General features: G+C 33.0%; 1 protein-coding gene across 1 annotated transcript in view; it reads left to right on the forward strand.

Moving 5' to 3' along the window:
• Positions 1–1,399: 1,399 nt before the first annotated feature.
• LOC148274710 (uncharacterized) overlaps positions 1,400–23,989 on the forward strand; it is an 82,340-nt gene continuing 59,750 nt past the window's right edge. The window contains exons 1-2 of the mRNA XM_088236762.1: positions 1,400–1,692; positions 16,836–18,827. Coding sequence (XP_088092888.1) covers positions 16,854–18,827 — 1,974 coding nt within the window. The 5' untranslated portion in view covers positions 1,400–1,692; positions 16,836–16,853. The remainder of the gene's footprint in view (positions 1,693–16,835; positions 18,828–23,989) is intronic.

Below are 23,989 nucleotides of genomic sequence, written 5' to 3' on the forward strand. Positions count from 1 at the left end.
GATCCCATCCTGTTTCTTTTTTTTCCCAGCAGTATGTCTACACTTTAAAACGACACAATACGGCATAGTTGAATTCAAATCGGGAGTTGCGTACTGAGAGACGCGAGGTCTACAAAGGAACTAATGGTCAAAACGTAAAACTACTCATTTATGGGTAGTTTAATCACCTTAGGTTTGATGCGCGTATGCGGTCTCTGGCCTATTTTAAAGTATATTATAATTCTATGGTACTGAGCGATTTGCAAATAATTACTACCTTCGTTTGATAGTTCATATGTTTGTGAATTACTTTTTCAATTCTGAATTATCGAAAGAAACGAACAGGTACAGTTTTTGGTTATCAAATTCACATTTAGACGCAATACTACGCGTCTCCATTTCAAAAATGCTACCTAATATTTTCACGCGTTCGCTGTTTACCCTTCCTCTGGCATTTCCATGCTTCACTTCCATACGAAAATGTTAAAACTAAAACTCCGTTCTGCGCTACCAATCTAGTTTCGATTGACGTATTTATTAGCAATTACTGTACTCATTGCGCCGTATGTGGCCTATACACGCAAATATATTTCTAGCGTCTTTAGAAAAAATCCTGTAAGTGATGATAATTTATTATATAACTATAAACGAAGTTGTTGTCGACCACAAATATATATTTTCTCTGCCATTTTATTATGATATTTTCCGACCTTTTACAATTTTCTTCATTGCCCATTGCTCAGTTCAGGTGTCTTATGGTAGCTGTTATTACAAGGTTATAAAATAAATAATGGCGTCTACCGACGTTAACACAGAAATAATGAGAAAACCCGTCTTTCTTTTGTCGTAACCGAGATTATAAAAAAATTGAGTTCTTATATTTTTATCACCTAATGGATGGAGACAATATTATTGTAACATTACTCGGTGATATAATGATGCGTAATAAAGTTTAATCACTGCACACACATATATTAAAAGAATCTGGGTACATTATCAATAAAAAACTCAATACAATATAATTTTATATTTTTATGCAATATTAAAAAAATAGCAAAACTTTTAAAATCCCGCTCAAACAACTTTTCGAATTGTGATTATCGGTTGTTACTGCCATCTGTTGGTAAACGACGTTAACCAAATAACAAATTTCTAACTCACTAGTGTTCCCACTTGTTGGAGTGAAATTGAAATTTAAAAGGAAGAAAACTTTGATATTTTTTATTACGTAGACTTAATATATATATTTTTTTAATTTTACATTTGTGACGAAACTGAAATCATTATAATTTGATCACTGTCATTTTGTGTTATTATCTGTTTTATCGACTTAGTGCTAAATAAAATCACCGGAGGACGCTGCTTTACCGACATCAAACTACCCACAATGTTTTTGTACAAATGCACGGAAAACGGACTTGTCAAAATTTTACGACAGACTTAACATGGCTGCCAATTGATAGTAACAGTTTCGGCTTAATTTTATCATTGATAATGTAGATAACGTGCTCAGTCCTCGAAGAATTACTACCTATAGTGTGCGCATTATCGACTAGATAAGTCGTTTATTTTGTTCGGAAGTCACGAGCGTCGTGCAACCGTTTCGCGTTCGCCGCCTGTGTTTTGAGTTTTACCTGGCAATTACTTTCGCTTTCCGCTAAAGCGTGAGGATAATATCAAATGTGATATATTTACAAGTGTGCCCAGTAATAGGTAACTATAATAACCTTTTTTGTGACCTTTAAAAATATGTTTAAATTGTCGTGTCCATGTGCACCTACCATGTTTTCGCTAACGTGTAAATGTCAGTTGGCTAAATTAATTTATTGATACAACATTCAATTGCCAGATGTTAGTCCAATTAATGAGCGCATAGTGATGACATACGATCGTTCACTGTTCTGCGACAATTCACAATTCTTTTCAGTTTCCATTCCAGTAAAGCTCACATCCCACTTAATCTTATCGAATATCGATTAGGCTCGTTATATTTTATTTATCTTATCTATTACTTTCATATTACTATATTTACTTAACTAAAAATTAAAAGAAAACAACCTTGTGTCGGTTTGACAGTGCCTTATTTCCACTTGCAAATATTTTTTACCTTATAAAACCTGTTGGCCTTAAGTAATACGATTTCGCATGCAGTTTTTTTTTACTTTCATTTTTAGAGATAGCTCAGGTTAATCGTAATTTTAATCTATATCGAATCATTTCTCCAGTCGAATGTATTCATAATTATAACAAAGTGATCATTATACAATTGCCATGTAATCTTTATAAAAGTAAATATGCTTAACATTGAAATACAGTGTTGTGTTGATACTACTATGTAAATAAACTTCTTTCTTATCAATGATAAAATACAAATTCAATGCTTCTTATGTTTATTCTAAATACATTACTTTAAAATAAACTATTTTTATTGTTTGCTTACTAAATTTAATATCAATCCTATAAGTGGTGTAAAATGTACTACTTTGATTCGAAGTAAATAACTCTACATTATCTTATAAATATTTAAATATATGGTCTAAAGACTAGATTTTTAAATAATACCTTTACCTGTTAAGGGTAAACATTGGGAGTTACATAGAACAAAATGTTCAGGAAACTAGATTATGTGATTTTGCGATTTCCAAAACATCATAACTTTTGAACCAAATAAGACAATTTCAATCTACAGATAAAGAACTTTCATAAAATAATTATTAAAAAATAAATAAAATAGTATATGTTAAAATGGCATATAGGCGACTACCGGTGCATTAAAACAAAGTGGACTTAAGATTTATATTTAATTTTTAACTTCAAAACGGGAAAAAGTGGGCTTTGGTGTTTTAATCACATATAAATTAGTGCATTTTTAACTTCAAAATGGGAAAAAGGGGGCGGGGCTTTGGTGTTTTATTCACATATAAATAAGTGCATTTTTAACTTCAAAACCGGAAAAAGTGGGCTTTGGTGTTTTATTCATATACAAATTAGTGCATTTTTAACTTTAAAACGAGAAAAAGTGAGCTCTTTGTTTTATCCTCTAAGGTATAGATATTAGAATTAATTTTGGTTGTTTCATAATTAAAACAGATAGTGTAAAAACCTAATATAATTTTTTTTTAACAGTATTTGAAATTAACCTAAAAAGGGCAATCATTTGCCTCTGTGGAACCGGAATTCATCTTTTTGGTGACTTGTGCAAAGCGCGTCGTTAGAGTTAAGTAATCTTTCAAAAGTGTTAAATTGATGATAAATACCATAATTGTAATGGATTTTAGTAACCGAATTGTACGAGTGAATATACAGTTTTTGCCACTGTTCGTGTTATTGTAATTAGATCATAAGGAAGAGCAGATTTTAAAACTAACAGTAAATTTCTTGACGTCTTTTATAAACTCTTCTCGCCTTAATTTGATTTTAAGTTTTATATTGATTGATTTATTACATATCTTTGGCACACAACCACCTGTTTTACAACCAATTAGCAATTTCACTATCAGGTTTTCAGATTGTTCAAGATTCTACAAAATGAAGATAACTTATATGAATGTAGGTATTTTATTTCAAACAATTATTATTGATTGTAAATGTACTGGACAAAGGTCCATGAAGTTTATATGTGTTCATTTTAAAACTAAATACTTTAATTTATTTATTTTGGTTCCATTTATACTTTATACTACCTCTTCATAGAAATGTCTTGATGGTAATAGTATATTTTTTAACTCCCCCTTCCCTTCTTTATCCTCTTCATGCATCCCTCTATCCTAATCCTTTACCATTTACTATATTTCTCTTCAAATTTATTTCTTCCTTTTTTTTATACAATCATTATATCGACGCTAGAAAGGAAAAGAATACCAAGGGACACATAGCAACTTTACAGAAGACCTTTTTTTTATTAATGATGAAATCTCATAAATGCGTTATTATTTTGGCATGACTTCTACATAATTTAAATATAAATTTAAAATAAGAGATTCTTAATTAGTTCAAAAAATAATTATTAATTGGCTCTTTTGTAAAGTTGCTACCTGTCACTTGGTAACTTTTTCCTTTCCAGCGTCGATATGCATAATATTCAGTTCAGTACGGCTTAGTGTCAAAATTGGCACTAATTATAGTAAATAATACAATATCTTTTGTTTGCAAAACAGTGAAAAGGGGTACAATTAAGTAAATTTTGATGTAGTACAATTATGTGAAATTATTTTATTTTATTTATTTATTCATATGACGATACATTTTACAAAACAAATAATAATGTATCTCTAACTCTATGAGGCCAAGAGCCTTGTGTTGAGTTAGGATAAATCAAAATAGAAAGTGGAAGCATGCATATTATTGAAGAATACTACAAAAAAAATATATTACACAAACATAAATTTCAATCAACTTCTGCTCAACACACTTAATAGTACTATCCATAAATCTACGCAATGAAAAATAATTTTAATTAAATTATAAGCAAACATATCAGATACTGTATCCTCACTAAATAGTTATAGTAAATACCTGTTCTGATGTAGGCAGCATTTTATTTTTTTGTAATACAGCATATTTAGTATCTTAGAATGTGTAGAGATGATTTAAATATGGAAATCCTATGTAAGATGAAATAATAATTTTAAATCTTACAAAAATGAAGAAACAGAAAAAAAATTACAAAAAAGTCCTATAAGATAAAAACTGTTAGAAAAATAGTAGAATCCAGTGAAATATAATAATATATGAAATTTAGCAAAATAACTTTTTTTTTTAAATACGACATACTGACAAAAAATCGGGGGTTAAGGGTCATGAGGGCGAAACTACAAAAACACAGTTTTGAGATAAATGATAAAACAGTTTTCAAAAAATAATACTGTCTTTGAAAGGTAACAAATAAAGAAAATAAAAAATACAGTTAATAGAGCATAAAATGTTTTACAGACAAACATATGAAACTACGCTTTCGTCTATATGACCCTAACTTGCGCTTACATTAGTAAATTAACAAAATGATGTAAAAGGTGTTTTATTCTTCTGACTTTAAACAAAATGCTTCATTTGTAGTTTCACACAAATTTATCTAGGTCAAAAATCAAATTTATCTAGGTACTTATCTGATGAGTTTCATCTTTTTGTCACTAATAGGATATTTTGTTTGGATATCAGATTAGTACTTAACACAAAACAGCATTTTTTGTAGTTTCGCCCTTATGACCCTAAGCCCCCGAAATGTGATGAATTACACACAAACTCTTATACCCGTATGCAGAGACAAACCTTAAAGTGAGGAAAGTACATTCTATTGTCTTCACCTTCGGGTTATTCTCTGCATTTGAAATTAGAATGTACTTTTCTCACCTTAAGTTTTGTCTCTGCATACAGGTATTAATCACTGCGTCAATTGGCTCCTAATTTTTAAAAGCCACTTTTGTATGAATTTTAAATTTGTTTTTAGCCAAGCATAATAAATGTTGTGGGAGCATATTTTAAACACGAATGCCAATAAAAAATAAATGCCTTAGGCTAAAGAAGTTTTCACCAGTGGAATGTTTATTTTGCCTTCAGTTTTTGATATTTCTTTACTTACTCTATGCAAATAATGGAAACCTATTATAAGTTCTGAGCCCTTGCAATATTTGTTGGTTTTACAAATAAGATTTAATAAACATACAATAAACTTATTTCCATCTATCACAATTTGAAGTTATGTATTATTTTTTTTACAAGTGATAAAAACAAATACCAATTTTGAAATGTTTATTTACTGTTCTTTTTCCATAATGTCACCATGTCTGCGGCTCTCTGTATTTCTCATTTTTCTATTTCTTATCAGTAAAAAACAATAACACACACATCTTTCACATGGCATTACTTCGCACAATGCAGCGTTTGAGAAATAACCTTTGAATTCTTTGTATTGTGTCTTTCGAGATACATTCACACCCCCACTTTTTGATTTATATAGATCAAGTTTCTACATTTGTCGATCACCCACAGGTGGCGTTAGTGAGGAGAAATTGCACGACTTTAGTGGTCATGTTTTATTTATTTTAATATTTGTATTAAATGTCAACCTTATTTAAATGTTTTTTTATCAATATTTTTATTTCAAATATTAAAAAAAAAATGTTATTAACATTTTATTTTTTTTGATTTCCCGTACGAAACATAAGAAGTTTCCTCTTTTTTGCTGTGGTATTTGTTTCGTTTTCTTCGTGTATACTAACGCCGTATCGTGTATTTAAACAAATTAAATTAAACATGTTTAAATAAAAATAAAATTAATAAATAAAAAATCTAATTAATAAATAAAAAATATTTGAATAATTGTTTTTCAAGTTTTCATGTTTCTGTATACATTGAATTAAATACCATATTAAATAAAAACAAACGAAAAATGTTATTACTTTTTTTTTGAGTTTGTCCAAATGTTTATTTTATTTTTTATTTTTTTATTTATAATTCGTATAACACAAAGTATTCTACAAGTATAATATGTTGAATTACATTCCCAGGAGTTACAACAACTCAATTTGGGACGTAAATAATATTAACATTTAGAAAATAACACATATTGAAAACAACAAAGAAACAAAGCAAGTTTAGCTACTTTATAACTAAATATAGCACAAGAATATATACGCCAAAAACCTTTTCTTACACAAGAGGAATAAATATATTTAAAAAAACGCTTTTAAGAATTGAAAAATGTAGTGAATCTTCAAGGGAGATAAGGCCATTAACATCACATGTCATGCAGATGATGCTGCCATAGTGATAATGAGAACATATCCATCTTAGTTTGTAAACAATGTCTGGATTTCACCCACTCCGGGAAAGCCCTCCGGTCGTTTATGTGATTTTTTTTAAAAAAGGAACTCAGACTCATTTTGGGACAGAAAAATATTTACATAACGGCATAGTAATTATTAGTAATTTGTACATGAAACTAAAATAATATAGCAAGTTAAGTATATTGGCATGTTGTCCAGATTTTTATTGAAATGTGTGTTTATGTAATATTTTTACTGTTTATTTTTGCTATTATTTAATAATGTACATGCTTCCACTTTCTATTATGTTGTATCCCAACTCAACACAGGGCTCTTGGCCTCATAGAGTTTGGGATACGTTATTATTATTATTTTTGTGATATATGTGTATTTTTATGAATACATAAATATATATATATATACATATCGTGGACATACAAGAGAAAATGACTAATACCCGTATGCAGAGACAAAACTTAAGGTGAGGAAAGTACATTCTAATTTCAAATGCAGAGAATAACCCGAAGGCACGTAAAAAAATAAATAAAATATGACAATAATAATAAAATAATGAAAAAAATGAAATGAGTTTTTTGTTTACTCGGACTTAAAAATCCTTTCGCCGGCGGATCCATACGGAGCTATCAGTCCTCCCTTCTTTCTTCTTTCAAACAAGAGAAAATAATTACAAAAAAATATAATATTAGGTAGGTACAGTTAGATTAAATTATAATTATTATTTTTGATTAGGGTTCTAGCATTTTCTTTAAATTTATTTGAAAAGGGGAAATATATATCTATTTCAGCAAAAAACGTGTTTTAATTATTTAAAATTCTGGGCAAAGATGCATTCTTATTATTCGTGCTTGAAATATCAACATGAAATAATTGTTGCAGCAAAGTTGTACGTTGAGGGATACGAATTTTAATTTTCTCAAGCTACTATCATTAAGGGCTAACCGCACTACAGCGTCGCTGCACATCAGCGACGCTACGCGATCAATATTTGTATGGAGTGCCGCGCATTTTGAATCAGCTATCGCCACACTAGACGACTAGACCAGCCTAACGCCACCAATTTTCTTTACGTCCTCTACCGCTACCCTGAAGGCCTCAAGCGCCCGCGAGGATCGTTATCGCCCACTTTGATAATTACTGTATTGAATAAATAAAATAATATAATAATGTCCAGAATCTAACGGTATTCTAATTATTTAGTTTTTTACGAACACATCTGTTTGTAGAAGTTATTGGCAATACACGAGTACTTATATTGTATTTTAATATTAGCCATTATCGAATATGACGTCTTAATCTACTTCGAGAGTGGTGATAATTTCGCTTTTCCCGTTGTACTGGAAAAATAATACTATGTGTTAACTGACAGTTAGCCATTGGTCGATAATCTGTGGCCCGCGTCCCAAAACACTAACGACTGATCCACAATAATATTATCAAGGTGTATGAAAAAATGTTTATCTTTGTTTTATTGGTACACATATTATTTGTATTCTTATGCATTATTTATTTTTTATTGTTATTGTTATATTAATTTGTATTAATATCCTATTATTTATGTCCAAGTGGCGTTATTTATTATTCTTATTTTTTTTCGTAAACATTGTTAATTACGGGTAACCAACGAAGAGTCATTTTCATTAACAATAATATAATCTCAGTGATTGATGAATACGTATATCTAGGACACAAAGTCAAACTCGGTAAAGATAACCAGACTGCGAAATTACCAAAAAGAATAGAGCTATGTGCTGCTTTCGGTAGTCCAAAATATCTCCTCTATCGTTATTGCTCTAACTATAATGCTTTTTTTTCATCTATTGATATATTTTACATGCCTCTTAATTTATTTAATAATAAATTAATACTTATTATTTCTGGCTGCGATACGATCCCACTTACTATTTGATGATGCTCACACTTACATACACCTGAACACTTACTCCTACACTAATACACATTAACACATAAACACACCCTTTTGTTGTAACACAATTTAATAATATGCATGATTCTTATTTAGAAACTTTGCTGGTCTGTCTTTAAACTGTATTTTTTTTTATGTTACTGTATCATTGTCGACTGTTTGTTTCTTTAAAATAAATATATATTTTTGATAATAAAGAAGTCCTTATATGCTTTAAAAGAGAAATCTATGAATCTTGCATATTGCCGGTGACGACTTACGGACTAGAAACCATGTCTGTAACACCAGAGAGTAGCTTGAAATTAGAATGCACGCAACGATCCATGTAAAGCTCGGGGTATGTCTAAGAGACAGAATAAGAAATGAAGAAATAAGGCGCCGAACTGGAGTCGTGGATATCGTGGATCGTGCCGCAAAATTAAAATGGCAGTGAGCAGGACACTTTGCGAGGCAAAATGATGGCAGGTGGACACCCAGAATAATAAAGTGGAGACCATAGGCAAACAAAAGAGGTGTTGGAAGGCCACAGAAAAGATGGATCGATGTCATTGGCTCTATAGCCGGTAAAACATGGATGATGAAAGCGGGTGATAGGAATGAATGGAGACGTTTGGAAGAGGCCTTTATCCAGCAGTGGAGAGGACAAGACTGATGAATAAAAACGATGATACTTCAAATTTTCATACAAATATACGAATCTTCGTACATAAATATCGATTTTACTTTATACCGTCTCGATATGTACCGATGAAGATGGCGTTTGAAATCGGATCCTAGTGACTGATGTGAAAACGAAATATTCTAGTGTAAAAATACGTTTAAAAAAATTAAATAATGTATTAAATGAATATTTCGAATTGAACACGTCGAGAATCGAAACCGAGACCTCTTGCATGGTAGTCAACCGTGCTGACAATTTGACCACGAGGCAGATAAAATGTAGCTGTTATTATAATAATTATACTTATACCAACATATTATAACAGAGATGAAGAACGTTTAAGATAAGGTAATATAGAAGTCTAGGCATCTACAGGGCTGACGACCTGTCAATGGCTGGTTTAAGTGGCCACTTTACACACTGTGTAACATTCACCATTCTGCCCATATTTGAACATCTATATTCCCTCAATTCTTTCATCTGTTGATGTTTGTGAAGTTCAAGAGCTGAAACCTTTATTTATGCGGGTGAGATATTACCTTATCTTAAATGTTCTTCATCTCTGTTGTAATATGTTAATATAAACAGCTCCCCAGGGAGTTAAATCCAGTCATTGTCTACAAAAATTTGAACAAACTCAAAATATTATAGTTATACCAGTTTAAAACCTCTGGGTCAATAGAAAGCAGAGTTCTGTATTTTCAATTTAACGATGAAAATTCAACAATAATGAGCAATTATTTGCAAGTAATTCATGCAAAAATATCCACGTAATTAGTTTTGTGTTTTTCGTTTTCTTTCTTTATATTATATTTTATTTGCCATTTTCACGGTTTTTTTTTTACAAGAACTGCATAACTGAAAATGTCATTTTTTTCTAATTGACTACAAAAAACATAATGTTTTAAAAATTCATTAAACATTATAATTGTTTTGAACACAATATTGTAAAACATGTTTTCCGTGCTTTACATTAAAAACAATCAAAATGTTTTGTTTATTTTCAATACATAATGTTTTTTGGAGTTAGTGAGAAAACATTCCAGTTTCAGCTACGCAGTTTTTGTAAAAAAAAAACATTTATTTACTTCCTAAATTTGATTTTAAAACGATTACATTACGTATTAATTCTATAAAATATATTATTGGTTGGACGCATTTTTTTTTTTTAAATTTTATTTGAAATCAATTTATTAACTCATATGGATTATTACATTCATTTTACAAAAATAATGTATAATTTTTATTTATACTCTGTTGTTGAAAATCATATTTTTTACGCCTTTTAAAAAGTTTGTCTTTTGTTTAGTTTTGTATGTTTTTTTTTCAGTTCAGTGCCGAAAAACAGCGTTTATTGGCAAAAACATATTCTTATGTGTGCTCTAATAATAACAATGCACATAATATAAATGCACATAATTATAAATTGTAAATGCCTGCATACATTGGTTTTTACAAGTGATATAAATCAACATTACCACAGTTTAAAGACTAAAAGGGATGTGTGTCTGACTACGCATTTGTTTCGAATGTTGCTCGGTACTGTCGACGACCCTGAAACTATGCGGAGCATTTGCTTTTATGTTCCGGATAATTTACCTTAGATGGCGTCAACATAGGCCCTTCAACATTCCAATAAACAGGACCGACCTGCCAATGGTTACGCCTGTTGGAAGGGCTACCTCTATGTTGAACAATATTGCTTTGGACATTGATATTTTTCGTTTCAAGATTCTCTTACTTTTTTAACATATTCTCAAGATATTATTCATTTATTAAAAGAAATCAACAGCCATTATAACAAAAAAATACAATATTTAAAAATAAACCAAAATTTATAGGCCAATTATAGTTTTTTATACATTACTAAATACAACATTAAAAAAAGCGTACCTTTAAACAGCCACTCCGCATCATTCCACATGTAAAAAAAAATATATATTACAATATTAATTATATATTAATTATATATACCCACGTGTTATTTTTATATCTACGAATAAACATTTTATATTTTGTAATGCACGTAGTATGTATGTACTACATACATTTAAATAAATAAAATTGAAAATATTTTTTTATTTTTTTTAAAGAAATATTTGCGTTCTTATGATTTACCCAAATATTTAATTTTGAGGGCCATTTTCAACGAGTTGTAAATAACTCACTATTAGAAAATGGAATCAAGTTGGGGTAGAGTGGGATTCGAACCACGGACCTTCGGTCTGTGAGTCCGAGACACCAGCCACAGGACCACAACCCGATTTCAATAATATATAACCAAATACATACAACCATTGGTGAAATCAAAATTAAGATTGAAAATAAAGATAGGCACGATGTATACTTGTATATGAGAAGTCATAATTAATAATTTGAATGTTAAGTTTCTTTTTTATTTATTTTTTTAATTTTTGTTTATTCCGAAAAACAACAGCAATCCAAAAAAAATATGTACATTATAAAAAACATAAAATTAAGCCAAATCAGTTTTCCACATAAATCCAGTTCAGTTAGATATTAATACATGTAGAAGTGCATGTGTGCGAGTTTTTGTGTGTGAGGATGCGTGGGTAAGTGAGTGGAGTGTGGTTTTGGTAGGTATGTGAATATGGGTGTGAGGGTGGGTTTATGGACAGGGTGAGTGTGTGTTTTTTTTATTTTTTTTATTTCAAAATACAAAAATGTACAAAAACACAATTGTATTCCCATGAGTTAGCAAACTCATTCTGGGATTGATACAATTAAAGATTATCAGATAAAAAATAAAAATACATTTTGTTGAACATAATTAAAACAAAAATGGACATATCTCGGAGACCTTTTTAAAAACAAATTATAATATATTATTTAACATTAAATCACATGGGTTAAGGGTTTGATATGAGTGAATAGAAACAGTTTTTTCTAATAATAGTTTTTTTAATTCTTATTTTAAAAGTGGGTTAACTGCAGTTAAATATATCTATGCTATTAAAAAAATACATTATAATTACGCGCCAAGCGAATCAGAGGAGAGTTCTGTGCATGGTTGGTGCGAACTGTAGGTACATGGAAAAGAGATAGATTCGTGTGACGGGTGCGGTAGCCAGGTACATTAAGGGCCAACTCAGAAACCAGAACAGGACTATCAAGACGTCCATTAAGAATGTCATGTAAAATCCCCATATTTAAAACCAAACGATTTTATTTATTATGGTTCACAAACAATAAACAATACATACGACATTGGTATAATAATCACAATTTGTTTTGTTCAGATATTGTTCATTAACTGTATCGAGGCTATACTAACTTAATGAATTAAGTCGACAGTCTTAATATTTTTCGAATATAGCTGTAAGATGTTGATTTCAAATTTTATGCTATGCCTAGAATAAAGATTACTCTTTCAAAGCAAAAAAAAGAGAAAATTGTTGGAGAAATACTCAGTTCAAAGAATAAAAAAGCTTTACATGCGATTATCTCGGAACTTGTTTTAATGACTTCATGCATTCGGTCAGTAAAGCCTCGATATTTTTATTTATTTTGTTTTATTTTATTAATTTCGAATACAAACAGATGTACAGGTTAAATTGAATATTTTCAAAAAAAACTATATAAAATGTATATATAGTAGGGCCTGCCATCCAATTATATGTATTCACTAAATAATACTGTAATAAAGCGACGACGGCTTAAAGTTTAAACTATATAAATAATAAATATACTATAAGACCTGTGTAAACACTACATGCACAAATAAGGAAAAAAAAGTTTATTTTTAAAAAAATATCTTAAAGTTTATTATCTATAATATTATCCATGTTTTATATTACTTGCTTTAGGACGGGAATTTTTGTACCCAATGAAGTTCCTACGAATATTCTTATTTTTCTTTTCCACATCCGCTCCTAAGTGGAGCATGTGGACATCACCAGTTGCCTCCACGAGACCCTATCGCCAGCCAGCATTTTCGCCTCTTCCACGCCAATCCAGTGCCCCTTAGTTCCGCCGAATAAAGTCGAAAGATCGTCATCGACGGCCTTCCAGGACGGCGTGAGCCCGCAGGTTTAAAGAAAAGGCAACTTGGATTTAGGTTCTCTTGAGGCATGCGCAGCACGTGTCTAAGCCACGTCCACCGCCGCACCCTCAAGACTCAAGGATGCTACTGCGTCCGTTCTCGGACTTCAATGTTAGTTAATATCGAACCACCTTAAACTTTATATTCTTCTAAAACACTCTCAAAACTCAGATGTTTGGTGTTTTGAGCTTTGGTAAGGTGCCAATATTCGCACCCATAAAGGAGTACTGGCATTATACAAGACTTGAATAATCGTCATTTCGTTTTAATCGAGTATAGACTAGAGTTCTAGACAACACGTATCATGTTAAAAGTTGCTCCAGCAATTCCTAGGCGGGTTGCGAGCTCTTTGATCATGCTTCCATCCTCATTTATGTGAACTCCCAAGTATTTAAAGCTGTCAACTTTCTCAACCCTCTGTCCATTATTATAGAGAGGCTGATCAGGGTCAGGACAGGATTTGTTGCCTTGTGTATACGTATATATGGCGATATATCAATAAACATATATGTTAGTCTGCTTTGGCGCGGGTCTTCTACTGGGCATTATTTTTTAAATCAAACAATTAACCAAAGCAATTACAACAAAACTAACTGCGATCTACCATGTTCAGTACTTGATACAACAGATAAAATTAAATATCTTGGTGTATACATAGACCAAAACTTAAAATGGAAGACCATATTAGTGAACTAGTTAAACGAATTAAAAAATGTAAATACATATTTATTAGATTAAGGAATATTTTAAAAATCAATAATTTAAAAAAAGCTTTTTACTCTTAAAGTTCCGCACAAGTCATGGTCAAAATAGCTTTGTCTTCAAAGATGTAATAAATTATAATAATCTCCCCAATGAACTAAAAACTATTAAAAATAATATATCAATGAATAAATTTAAAATACATCTAAAGAATTTTTTCGAACACGTGTAAAAACTACATTACGTTTTAATGTTTTATGTTGTTTTCTTTATATATCCTATGTATTTTTTTTTCTCATGTACTCGTATATTTAAAATTATATAAACTCTTATAAATAAACAACTACAACAGTTTAAGTCACTCTCCGAGCACAATAGTTAGTCTCTTTTTGAAGAGTTACAGTGATAACATTTACTAGATGTATAAAAGTAGATCTGTATACTTTTTTTTTTTAAACATGTACCTTTTATGAAATTTATTAATAAAACATAAAGAAAATAAAACACATATTTTTTAAAAATTTAATAATTGCGTTTTTAAATCAAATTTTTAAGGCTATCAACTTAAATGGAGTTGCAAGTACTTTTTTGCCATTAAATTTCGTATTTCAGCACTGACACTAAAAGTAAAAATATAAACCTCATTTATTATTTGTTGAACTTTATTTAAGTCGCCTTACTTTATTTAGTAAAAAAAACATTAATAACATCTTTTGGTTAAAGTATGTGATAGGAATCTGCCATTATCTTTTCTTATCTGTTGATAATAAATCTTTTATTTATTGTTAGACACTTTTAGTACTATTACAGTCAGCCGTAAATGACCGAGTTTGGAAATATTATTCTGCATGAATATTACGTAAAATATTGAGGGTTAAATTATTCTATTCGCAACTTTCCCATGTCCTCCATTTTTCGTGAGAATTTATTTTATCTTTAATCTCTTCGTTTATATTTTATTACTTTTATTATCGGTGAGTTTAAGAGAGAAGCCTATGTAAAAACTAAAATATGTTATACGCAACTATTATGGGGAGCAGGATATCAAAATGACATAAACAGACTACAAAGACAACAAAATAAAATATTAAAGTTAGTATATGACCTTCTCTATTTAACTGCAACTAGAGAACTTTTTAAACAAACTAAGCAATTAAATATAACTGAACTCTTTCAACTAGAATCATTAAAATTTATCCATAAATTAGCCACTAATGTAATTGTAGACGAAGAACTAAAACTAATAAAAAATTGTAGTCAACATGGACATAATACGAGAATATCAGACAAATACCATATACAACTTTTTAAAACAAGACAAGGACAATCAAGACCAATGAACCAGGGACTGAAATTATACAATAAACTACCAGACAAAACTCAACAAAAGACTCAGACAAACTTTACAAAAGATGTAAAAAATATTATTTTAAACAACAGAGTATAAATGAAAAATGTATGTATTATTTTATGTAAAATGAATGTTATAATCCGTAAGGGTTTATAAATAAATTTTCAAATAAAAAAATAAAAAAAAGAGTTAATATTTATTTACGTATTTTTTGTTGAATTCCATCAAAGTAGATCGTTGTTTGAAAATATTTCCAAGTCAGGTTTGCGTAAGTTAGTTTAACGGTTCACGCGTATATATTACAGTAGAATAGTTGTTTATAGGTTATCGTTCTCCGAAATTAACTTACATCCTATAATTTTGGTTTATTTGTAAATATTTTTTTTTACTATTACAATGGCTGTTGTTTTCTTCTAACTAACAAAAATAAATATAGCAGCTGAGGAAAATGATTATTGACTGATTTTACAATTTCAATTTCAATAATTAAAAAATTCAAATAATTCGAAGGCTAATATGTAACAAGGTTTTATATTGATTTTTATTTTATGTTTACATTCATTTATTTAAATTTTTGTCAATTAACTTTGTGTAAAAAATACGTATTATCTACTTATAAATATTTATTTTTAAATTTATATAATTTCTTTAACTTTTTTAAGGAAAAATAAGAAACCTGCTGACAAGCCGGTTTCGCTATTTAGTGGGTTTTAATATTTTTCCTTTTTTTAATTTCCTGTTTATGTTTACCTTCCTAATTAAATAAATTAAAGATAAATAAATAAAAAAATGTACCCTTATCTTCTATGTATATAAATTATATTTGATTTTATTTTATTGAAATAAACGGCACATAGTTCCTTTTACATATTAGTTACAAATACAATTAAATATACATACATGTAAGCAAATTATAAGTAATACAGAGCATTCAAAACAATATTTTTAATTAACAAATAAGGAAGTCTAAAAAAGATAAATTATATTAAAAAATAAAATATTACCAATTATAGAATTATCGATAAAAAATTATATTTTCGTATTAGAAATACTTTGAACAAGTTAAAAAAAAAACTAAGAAAACAATTTTGAATAACATTAAATAATAAAAATATGTAATATTATTTAAAACTAATACTTAGGTAAATATTATGTATTTATGTATAAAAATATATAATGATGTAAGTTATGTAAAAGCTGTTGTTTTTCCAAATAAATACAAATTTCGATAAGAAGTTGTACAGATCAGGGTGCCGATAGTTGCGTATATTTTTTTACCGTTGAGGCATAATGAAGTTCATCCGAACTCGAAATATGATGTATAATCGCTAGAAGCGCGGGGTCATAAACCGTTCTGTTGTGTGTGTCAGGTCCGCTGCCGGGGAGGGATGGAGGCGGAGGGGGTGCCGCAGTGGAAGCGGGAGCTGCTGCGGAGGAGGCGCGCGGGGCCCGGCGGCGCTAGCGGGGCTCAGTCCGCCGCGCGCCGCGCTCCCGCCGACATGCTGCTGCAGGCGCCCGCGCCCGCGCTCTACCGCCTGCCGCCGCCGGACGCGGCCGAGGAGCTCACCTACGGGCCCGGCATCGTGACCCGGCTGCGCTCGCGCTACCTGCGCCTGGCGCTGCGGGAGGCGGCGCCGCCCGGCCTGCGCAGGGCCGCCAGCCTGGAGCACGGGCTGGACGAACCCGCGCCGCCGCCGCGGCCCGCGCGCCCGCGCCGGCCCGCGCGCGCGCCGGACGCCGTGAAGCGCGCGCGCTCCGTGGACGCGCTCGTGCGCCGCGAGGGGCCGCCCTCGCCGCCGCCCAGCCCGCCGCCCTCGCCGCCGTGCTCGCCGCCGCCCGCGCCGCCCGCGCAGCGCCCCAAGCGCCCGCGTCCGCTGCTGAAGGAGGCGGAGCGCCCCCCGCCGGACCTCGTCAAGCACGCACTCAAGATATTCGAGGGCCATCCCGTCAAGAGGACTAAAACTCCCGCGCAGACGGGTCAGGTCGCCGACAAGATGAAGCACTTCTCCAACGGAAAGCCAAGTCTGGTCAACGGTGGTCCTCGCCCCGCGATTCCTCCGCGGGGCCCGCTCCTGTCCCCCGACCGGCGCCCCGCCAGCGCCGCCACCCAGACCACCCCGTCCCTGATGGCGCGCCCTCCTCCGTCGCCCAAGAAGCTACCCCTCCAGAAGGATGCGGACTTCGGAGACAGATCCGTCAGTCCCGTGTACGTCAACCGGCACCCCGTCATCCTGGCCCAGATAGAGACGGCGCCCGTCACCAAAAAAGAGTTCCAATTTATCCGGGATAACAAATCGCTAGATTCGAACTCTCCCATCCCGTCTCCTCGCGCGAGCCCGCCGGACTCCCCCGTCCGAGGAAAGCCTCCCGCGGAGAACGGCGCGGACAGCCCCCGGGGAGACGCCCCGCTCGCGCGCTCGTCTACTCCCGATCCCGAAATGATCTCTCCTCCCGCCACTACGGAGATATCTCTCATCGCGCCCCTCGCCCCGCACGGACGACCCGACCGCGACGCGCGGAGTCCGGAGTCGGACAGAGACACGAGCGACTCCTCGTCCGAGGACGAAGCGGTGTTCGAAGTGAACGGAGAGGACTCGGCGCCCGCCGCCAAGGCCGTCGGCGAGCCCGCGCTGGAGAACACATCGCGCGCGGGCACAACGACGCAGTACGCGTTCGGCGGCCACAACGGCGTGAGTGGCGACAGTCTCGCGAAAAAATCCTATTTACCCAGTGCCAAAATATCAGCGCCCGTCGCGCTGAACAAAGTGAAATCCCCGGAAGTGGAGATCAGACCCGAAGTGCTCGACTGTGCGGGGAACGGGGCGCCCCCCTCCCCGCGCGTGTCCCCGGTGTCGCCCGCCACACCCCCCATTGTCCTCAGCCCGGTGCTGTTAGCGGCGACGAAAAAGAAGGAAAAAGACAGGCTAGTAGTGGCGACCCGGCCGGACCCCGAGAGCAGCCCCGCCCTGGTGCACTACGACTCCCCGTCTCCGCCGCCCGCGCTGACCAGCAGGGAGATAGAGAAAAACCTCATCAACACCTCGAAATCCTCGGAGCGACCTCTGAAGAAAGTGACAGTGACCATGTTGGACGGCCCGGAGAACCGGGCGGACAAGAAGTGCGAGGGGAAGAAGCGAGTGCAGAGTGTGATCCTCCTGGGGGTGAAGGAGGTGGTGGTGAGTGGAAGTGCGGTGAAGGAAGGGAGTGTGCTGGCCAGTAACGGTACCAGGGCAGCCGGCAGGAAGCCCCACTGGCAGCAGGACAACTCCATGGTGTTCAACTTCTCCAACAGGAAGGAGGTTCCCGACTACGTGGAGAACGACGGCATCATCCTCAGGAGCAGTAAACGAGACAAAACGAAGGTAACGAACCTTTACCGTTATAATAATGCAGTTGTGTCGATGATGTCACTTTAAAACATGTTTAAAATTCACTTTTCTGCTCGGTTTACTGTGATAGTGATACGATCTGTTTAAACGCGATAAGATAACGTTCATAAAAATAATAACCAAATCGAAGCATTTCAGTACAATTCGTTATATTTTCACATTTCTCCGATTTTCCGTCTCGTTTCTCAATAGCCAAATGGAATTCTCGAGAATACCGCAATTATTTCCGAAATCAATTTCGAATCGATTTGACGAGGATGAGATTTATCGACTATTTGTGGTCGTCTTGCTTACCTGTCGGAGCCTTTTTTCTGTCACACCCGTGTGCGACGTAACTCGAAATATTTTTTGCGAATTTGACGAATTAAAAAAATACGCGTTGTTTCAATTTCTCAATCTCGCCTCCGTGATAATTTTGCGGCTTTGTTTCGAAAGATTTGGGTCAGCAAAAAGCGCCGAGGCAGCGAACAGAGAATCGAGTGATCAAACAAATGTAGTATTTTGACGAGTCACCTTAATGGTCAACCTTCGGATACTAGTGCCTAAGTATTAGAATGCCATGAAACTAATACATCCTATACAAAGTGTTCTCAGACAGATTTGAAAGCCGATTTCCGTTAATAACGACCGTTTAACACCTTAGATCCCCGTTGCACAAAATTACTTTGTTATCGACGAAAAAAAACCATTCATTTACCATGAAGGCGGTATTTCCAATTTACTAAATTACCGAATAAAATCTGCTATAAATTATCTAAATATGTGAATAAAAATGTACAGCATAATTCAATCAAATTTGACCACAAAATCCACATCTAAGTTATTTATTTATTTGACGGACTTATGCAGTTCATTCTAACAATGGTAAATACAATTTCTCATAATAATAATTTCCACTCTTACTTTCCTTTACCACTCCTTATCAATTTCCTTCTTTTCCTTTCCACTATCTCCTTGTTTTGTCCATATTTATCTTATTTTAATATATAGTATAAATATTTTTTTTATAGTTTAAACTTTAAGCCGTCGTCGCTTTATTACAGTATTATTTAGTGAATACATATAATTGGATGGCAGGCCCTACTATGTTATCTTTTATTTAGTTTTTTTTTTAAATATTAATTTAACCTGTACATCTGTTTGTATTCGAAATAAATAAAATTAAAGCTAGGACAAAAATAAATAAATTATTACCTCAAGACAAGATCCGGTCTATCTTAGTAAATTTTTAAATCTATAAAGACTTGCACCAAAAAAGTCCAGATCTTGTCTCGAGTTTACAATACGACACAATCGGGACATTGGTGCATGCAAGCCATAGTTTGTGCTGTGTTGATCGAGGATCAAAATAAACCAACATGATTTCAATTCTAGAACAACTAAACACATTTACAGTATAAACTTATTATGTATAAAATAAAACAATATGAATAAGTGGATAAAATAACTACTGTATAGAATGGAAAACATTAGTAAATGAAATTTAAAAAAAATATGAAAACTAATTCAACCCTTTCTAAGACACATGTTTTGTGTTAATTTAAGTCTTGCAAACCTAATAAAATCTGTTATTTTTTAAGATAATAAACATATTGCATTTGAAAAACCTGAGTGTAAGACAGATCTACGAGTGTACGTTATTATTATGATACTCTTGGTACATAAAACTTAATAATATGAAATATTAGAAAATAAATACCTCAGTTCTGAAGGTATGTTTATGTATCACTTTGTTCTAGGTTCTAGGTGTCCTAAAAATGGTTAAAGCCCGTTTTTTATACTGAATAATCATGTTTACGATACGACGTTATGTAGTATTTCTATTTATAACGCTGTTGTGTTTAATTCATGTGTATTTATAATTATTAAATATATTAATCTCCTTAAATTATTCGACTAATTAAATATTTTTTTTGCGTGGATTTTTTCTCCTTCTTTTTCCTGTATTCATATGTGTCTATTCAATGAAATCAATATTTTTTGAAAGGTAAAAAAATAAAAATCTTGGAATGTTTAATAAACTACGTAGCAAATATAAAACGTAATATTTTAAAAATCGTTTACGAGAATAAAAAATGCGAAACGGCTATGACGACAGAAAATATATTTTATTAACTATTAAAAAACTGCTAAAAAGAATCCTGGCAACGGTGCTGTAACGCCGTAACATTAAGCGAAATACATTTCCGAAAAGGGGGTATTTAAAAACAAAAGTTTTCCATGTATATTATTTATCTGTAGAGAATAAAAAACGGGATTCCACGTTTTGCCGTTTTGAAGTTAAAAATGCATAAATTATCCCAATGAGCTGCTTATACGTGGATAAAATACCGAAGTGCACTTTCGTCATAAAAATGTTTTTTTAAGTTGAAATAAAAATCTTAAGTCCACTTTGTTTTAATGCAAAAACATCATTAGTCCCCGGCTATGCTATTTGGATAAGTACTTTTATTATTAAAACAGTAATTTTATATTGATAGTTCTTTATAGATTAAAATGATCTCATTTGGTTCAAACGTTATGATGTTTAGTAAATCGCACAATCACAAAATCTTGTTCCTTCAAATTTCGTTAATCAAAAATAAATAAATATTACAGTATTTAAAAATAAATTAAGACTCATTCTTTCTGGCTGCGATACGATCCCACTTGCTATTTAATGATGCTCACACTTACACACACCTGAACACTTAATCCCCCACAAATCCCACACAAACACACCTCTACATTTACTCTCATACAAATACACATAAGCACACCCTTTTGTCGCGCCACAATTTAATACGTATAATTTTTATTTAGAAACTAAATCGTGACTCCTGTGGTTTATTCTTTAGGGTACAGATAGACTGTTTTATAGTCCATTTTCTTTAGTTAGGTATAGCAAAATTCGACGACGACTTATAGATTGATCAAATCTTGTATTCTTTGTAGACTCTTGTAACATCATAACACAAGAGTTTAAAAAAAGTACCAATTATTACTGTCTATGAAATTACAATTGAACATTCCCAGCTCTCAGACTCTTCATACGTGCATGAGTCACGACTTTTCAAAACCAGTCCTATTAAATTTGCATTGAAATGTTTTAAAATGTATGCAAGAAAATCTGGCCTGCCCCGCGTTCGTATAATTGTCAGAATTTAACAATCAACTCAACGTACAGTTGATTGTTTATATTCATAGTTTGGTAATAATATGAAATAATGAGCACAAGAAATCAAAGCACAAAAAAAAAATATTTAGATTATCTTCTGAATTGCAGAATCCGTAGATTTTTTGCGAGTCGGAAAAACTAGGAACCAATTATTTTTTCCAAATTCAAACGTGGCTGTACTCGCCAGTAAGAATTGAAATTGTTCGACTGTTAAGACCCCCCTGAGCCTCGATTACGTACAATGAAAAGTTAACAGAATTACCTTTAATTGTCTGTAAGTTAAAATAGAATGTTCTGTAGGAAAAAATGTATAATAATCCAAACTAAAGTATCTCCGTCGGTTACCTGTTACAAATATACACATTTTCGTACAGAAAATTCGATTTTGCTTCATAGGCAATTGAAGATAACTCATTGTACATAATCGGGGCCCAAGAGGGTCTTAGCAAGTCAAACCGTTTTAATTTTACTGGCAAGATGTAAAAAATAATGATTTTTAATTTCTCTCCCCTAGGGTTCTTATCATTTACCAAAATATTTCAATTTTAAGACCATCTCCCTAAAGTCATAAATAATTTGTGCCGGAAAAATGTAGGATGGGATTCGAACCTCGGATTTTGGATCCTTGACTCCACAATAATACCACAGAACCACAACCATGATCCCGAATACAATGAGAAGTTAATAGTTATCTTCAATTGTCCATACAGTAGAATATAATTTTCTGTATGAAATTTTGATATTCATGCTAAGTTATGTCTTGGAAACATGTTTATTACTAATTACAAATTTCCAACACCGAAAATAATCATTTTCGTACAGAAAATTCTATTTTATTTATTATGGTTTACAAACAATAAACAATACATACGACATTGTTATGTTACGATATTATTCATCAATTATATGTGAACACAACATGCACAAATAAGTAAAAAACAACGTGTATATATTTAAATATTATTATTTATATTTATTTACTTTATAGACAATTGAAGATAACTCTATCAACTTCCTATTGTAATCGGGACCCTAGAATGAACTTCTAAATTCCAAACTTATTTAATACTAGCCTTTACCCGCGGCTTCGGTCACGTAATTTTTTTTCCGATAGGACGATATATTTTTTTGGGACTGAAAGTAGCCTGTATCAATTGCCGGCCCTCCATGCCATGAAAAAATACGACCATCCGTTAGTCCGTGGCGACGTCGCATCGCTATTCTGTTCACAAATTCAAAACCCTACTACAAATAAAATTAAATATAGACAATTCCTTAGACAGTAATCCCGTTTAGTTTTGCGATGTCAGTAATTTTGTATGTATTTGTATGTTCATCATTATATTTTTGTATCATTTACATTATTTTTTCTTTTCTTATTCTTTAAATTTAAATGTATCTTGTTTCTATTAACTTCATTTTTACAACTTTATATAAGTATATGTATTTTTATTAGTGCCTAACAATTGTTAATTGCTTTTATTTTGATACCGATAATATACCTTATCAATATCTTACACCACTGTGAAAAAAATTTATTGACTGTTTTCACAATTTTCGTTCATATGTATTCTTATTTTCTGTATACAATAAATGTAAAAACTGTTGTTTTTTTCCCAAATAAAATAAATAAAAACCAAAGCGAAATGCAAACCGAACTAACCTTAGATAAAACAAGTTTATCATAGAAAATTTAAAAAAAAAAATCAAATTAATTATTTTTGACGTCCCATCCCAACTTACCGCCTACTCATTTTTAAATAATGTTGCTCATTGTTGATATATTGTCCTTTTTTTATTTGGGATGAAAAATAAGTATCCTATTTTACTTCCCACCTCTCCGGCTACCCTATGCAAAAGAAAATGTCTTTCGGTAACTCCATCGAGACGTGAAGGAAACACAAAAAAACAAACACACTTTCGCATTTATAATATTAGCATGGATGGACACCCGTATGTATAACAGGCGTGGTATTAA

Source organism: Micrasema longulum, unplaced genomic scaffold (genome assembly GCF_059751315.1).
Source record: "Micrasema longulum isolate JH-2025_06_02 unplaced genomic scaffold, ASM5975131v1 h1tg001603l, whole genome shotgun sequence".
Classification (NCBI taxonomy): domain Eukaryota; kingdom Metazoa; phylum Arthropoda; class Insecta; order Trichoptera; family Brachycentridae; genus Micrasema; species Micrasema longulum.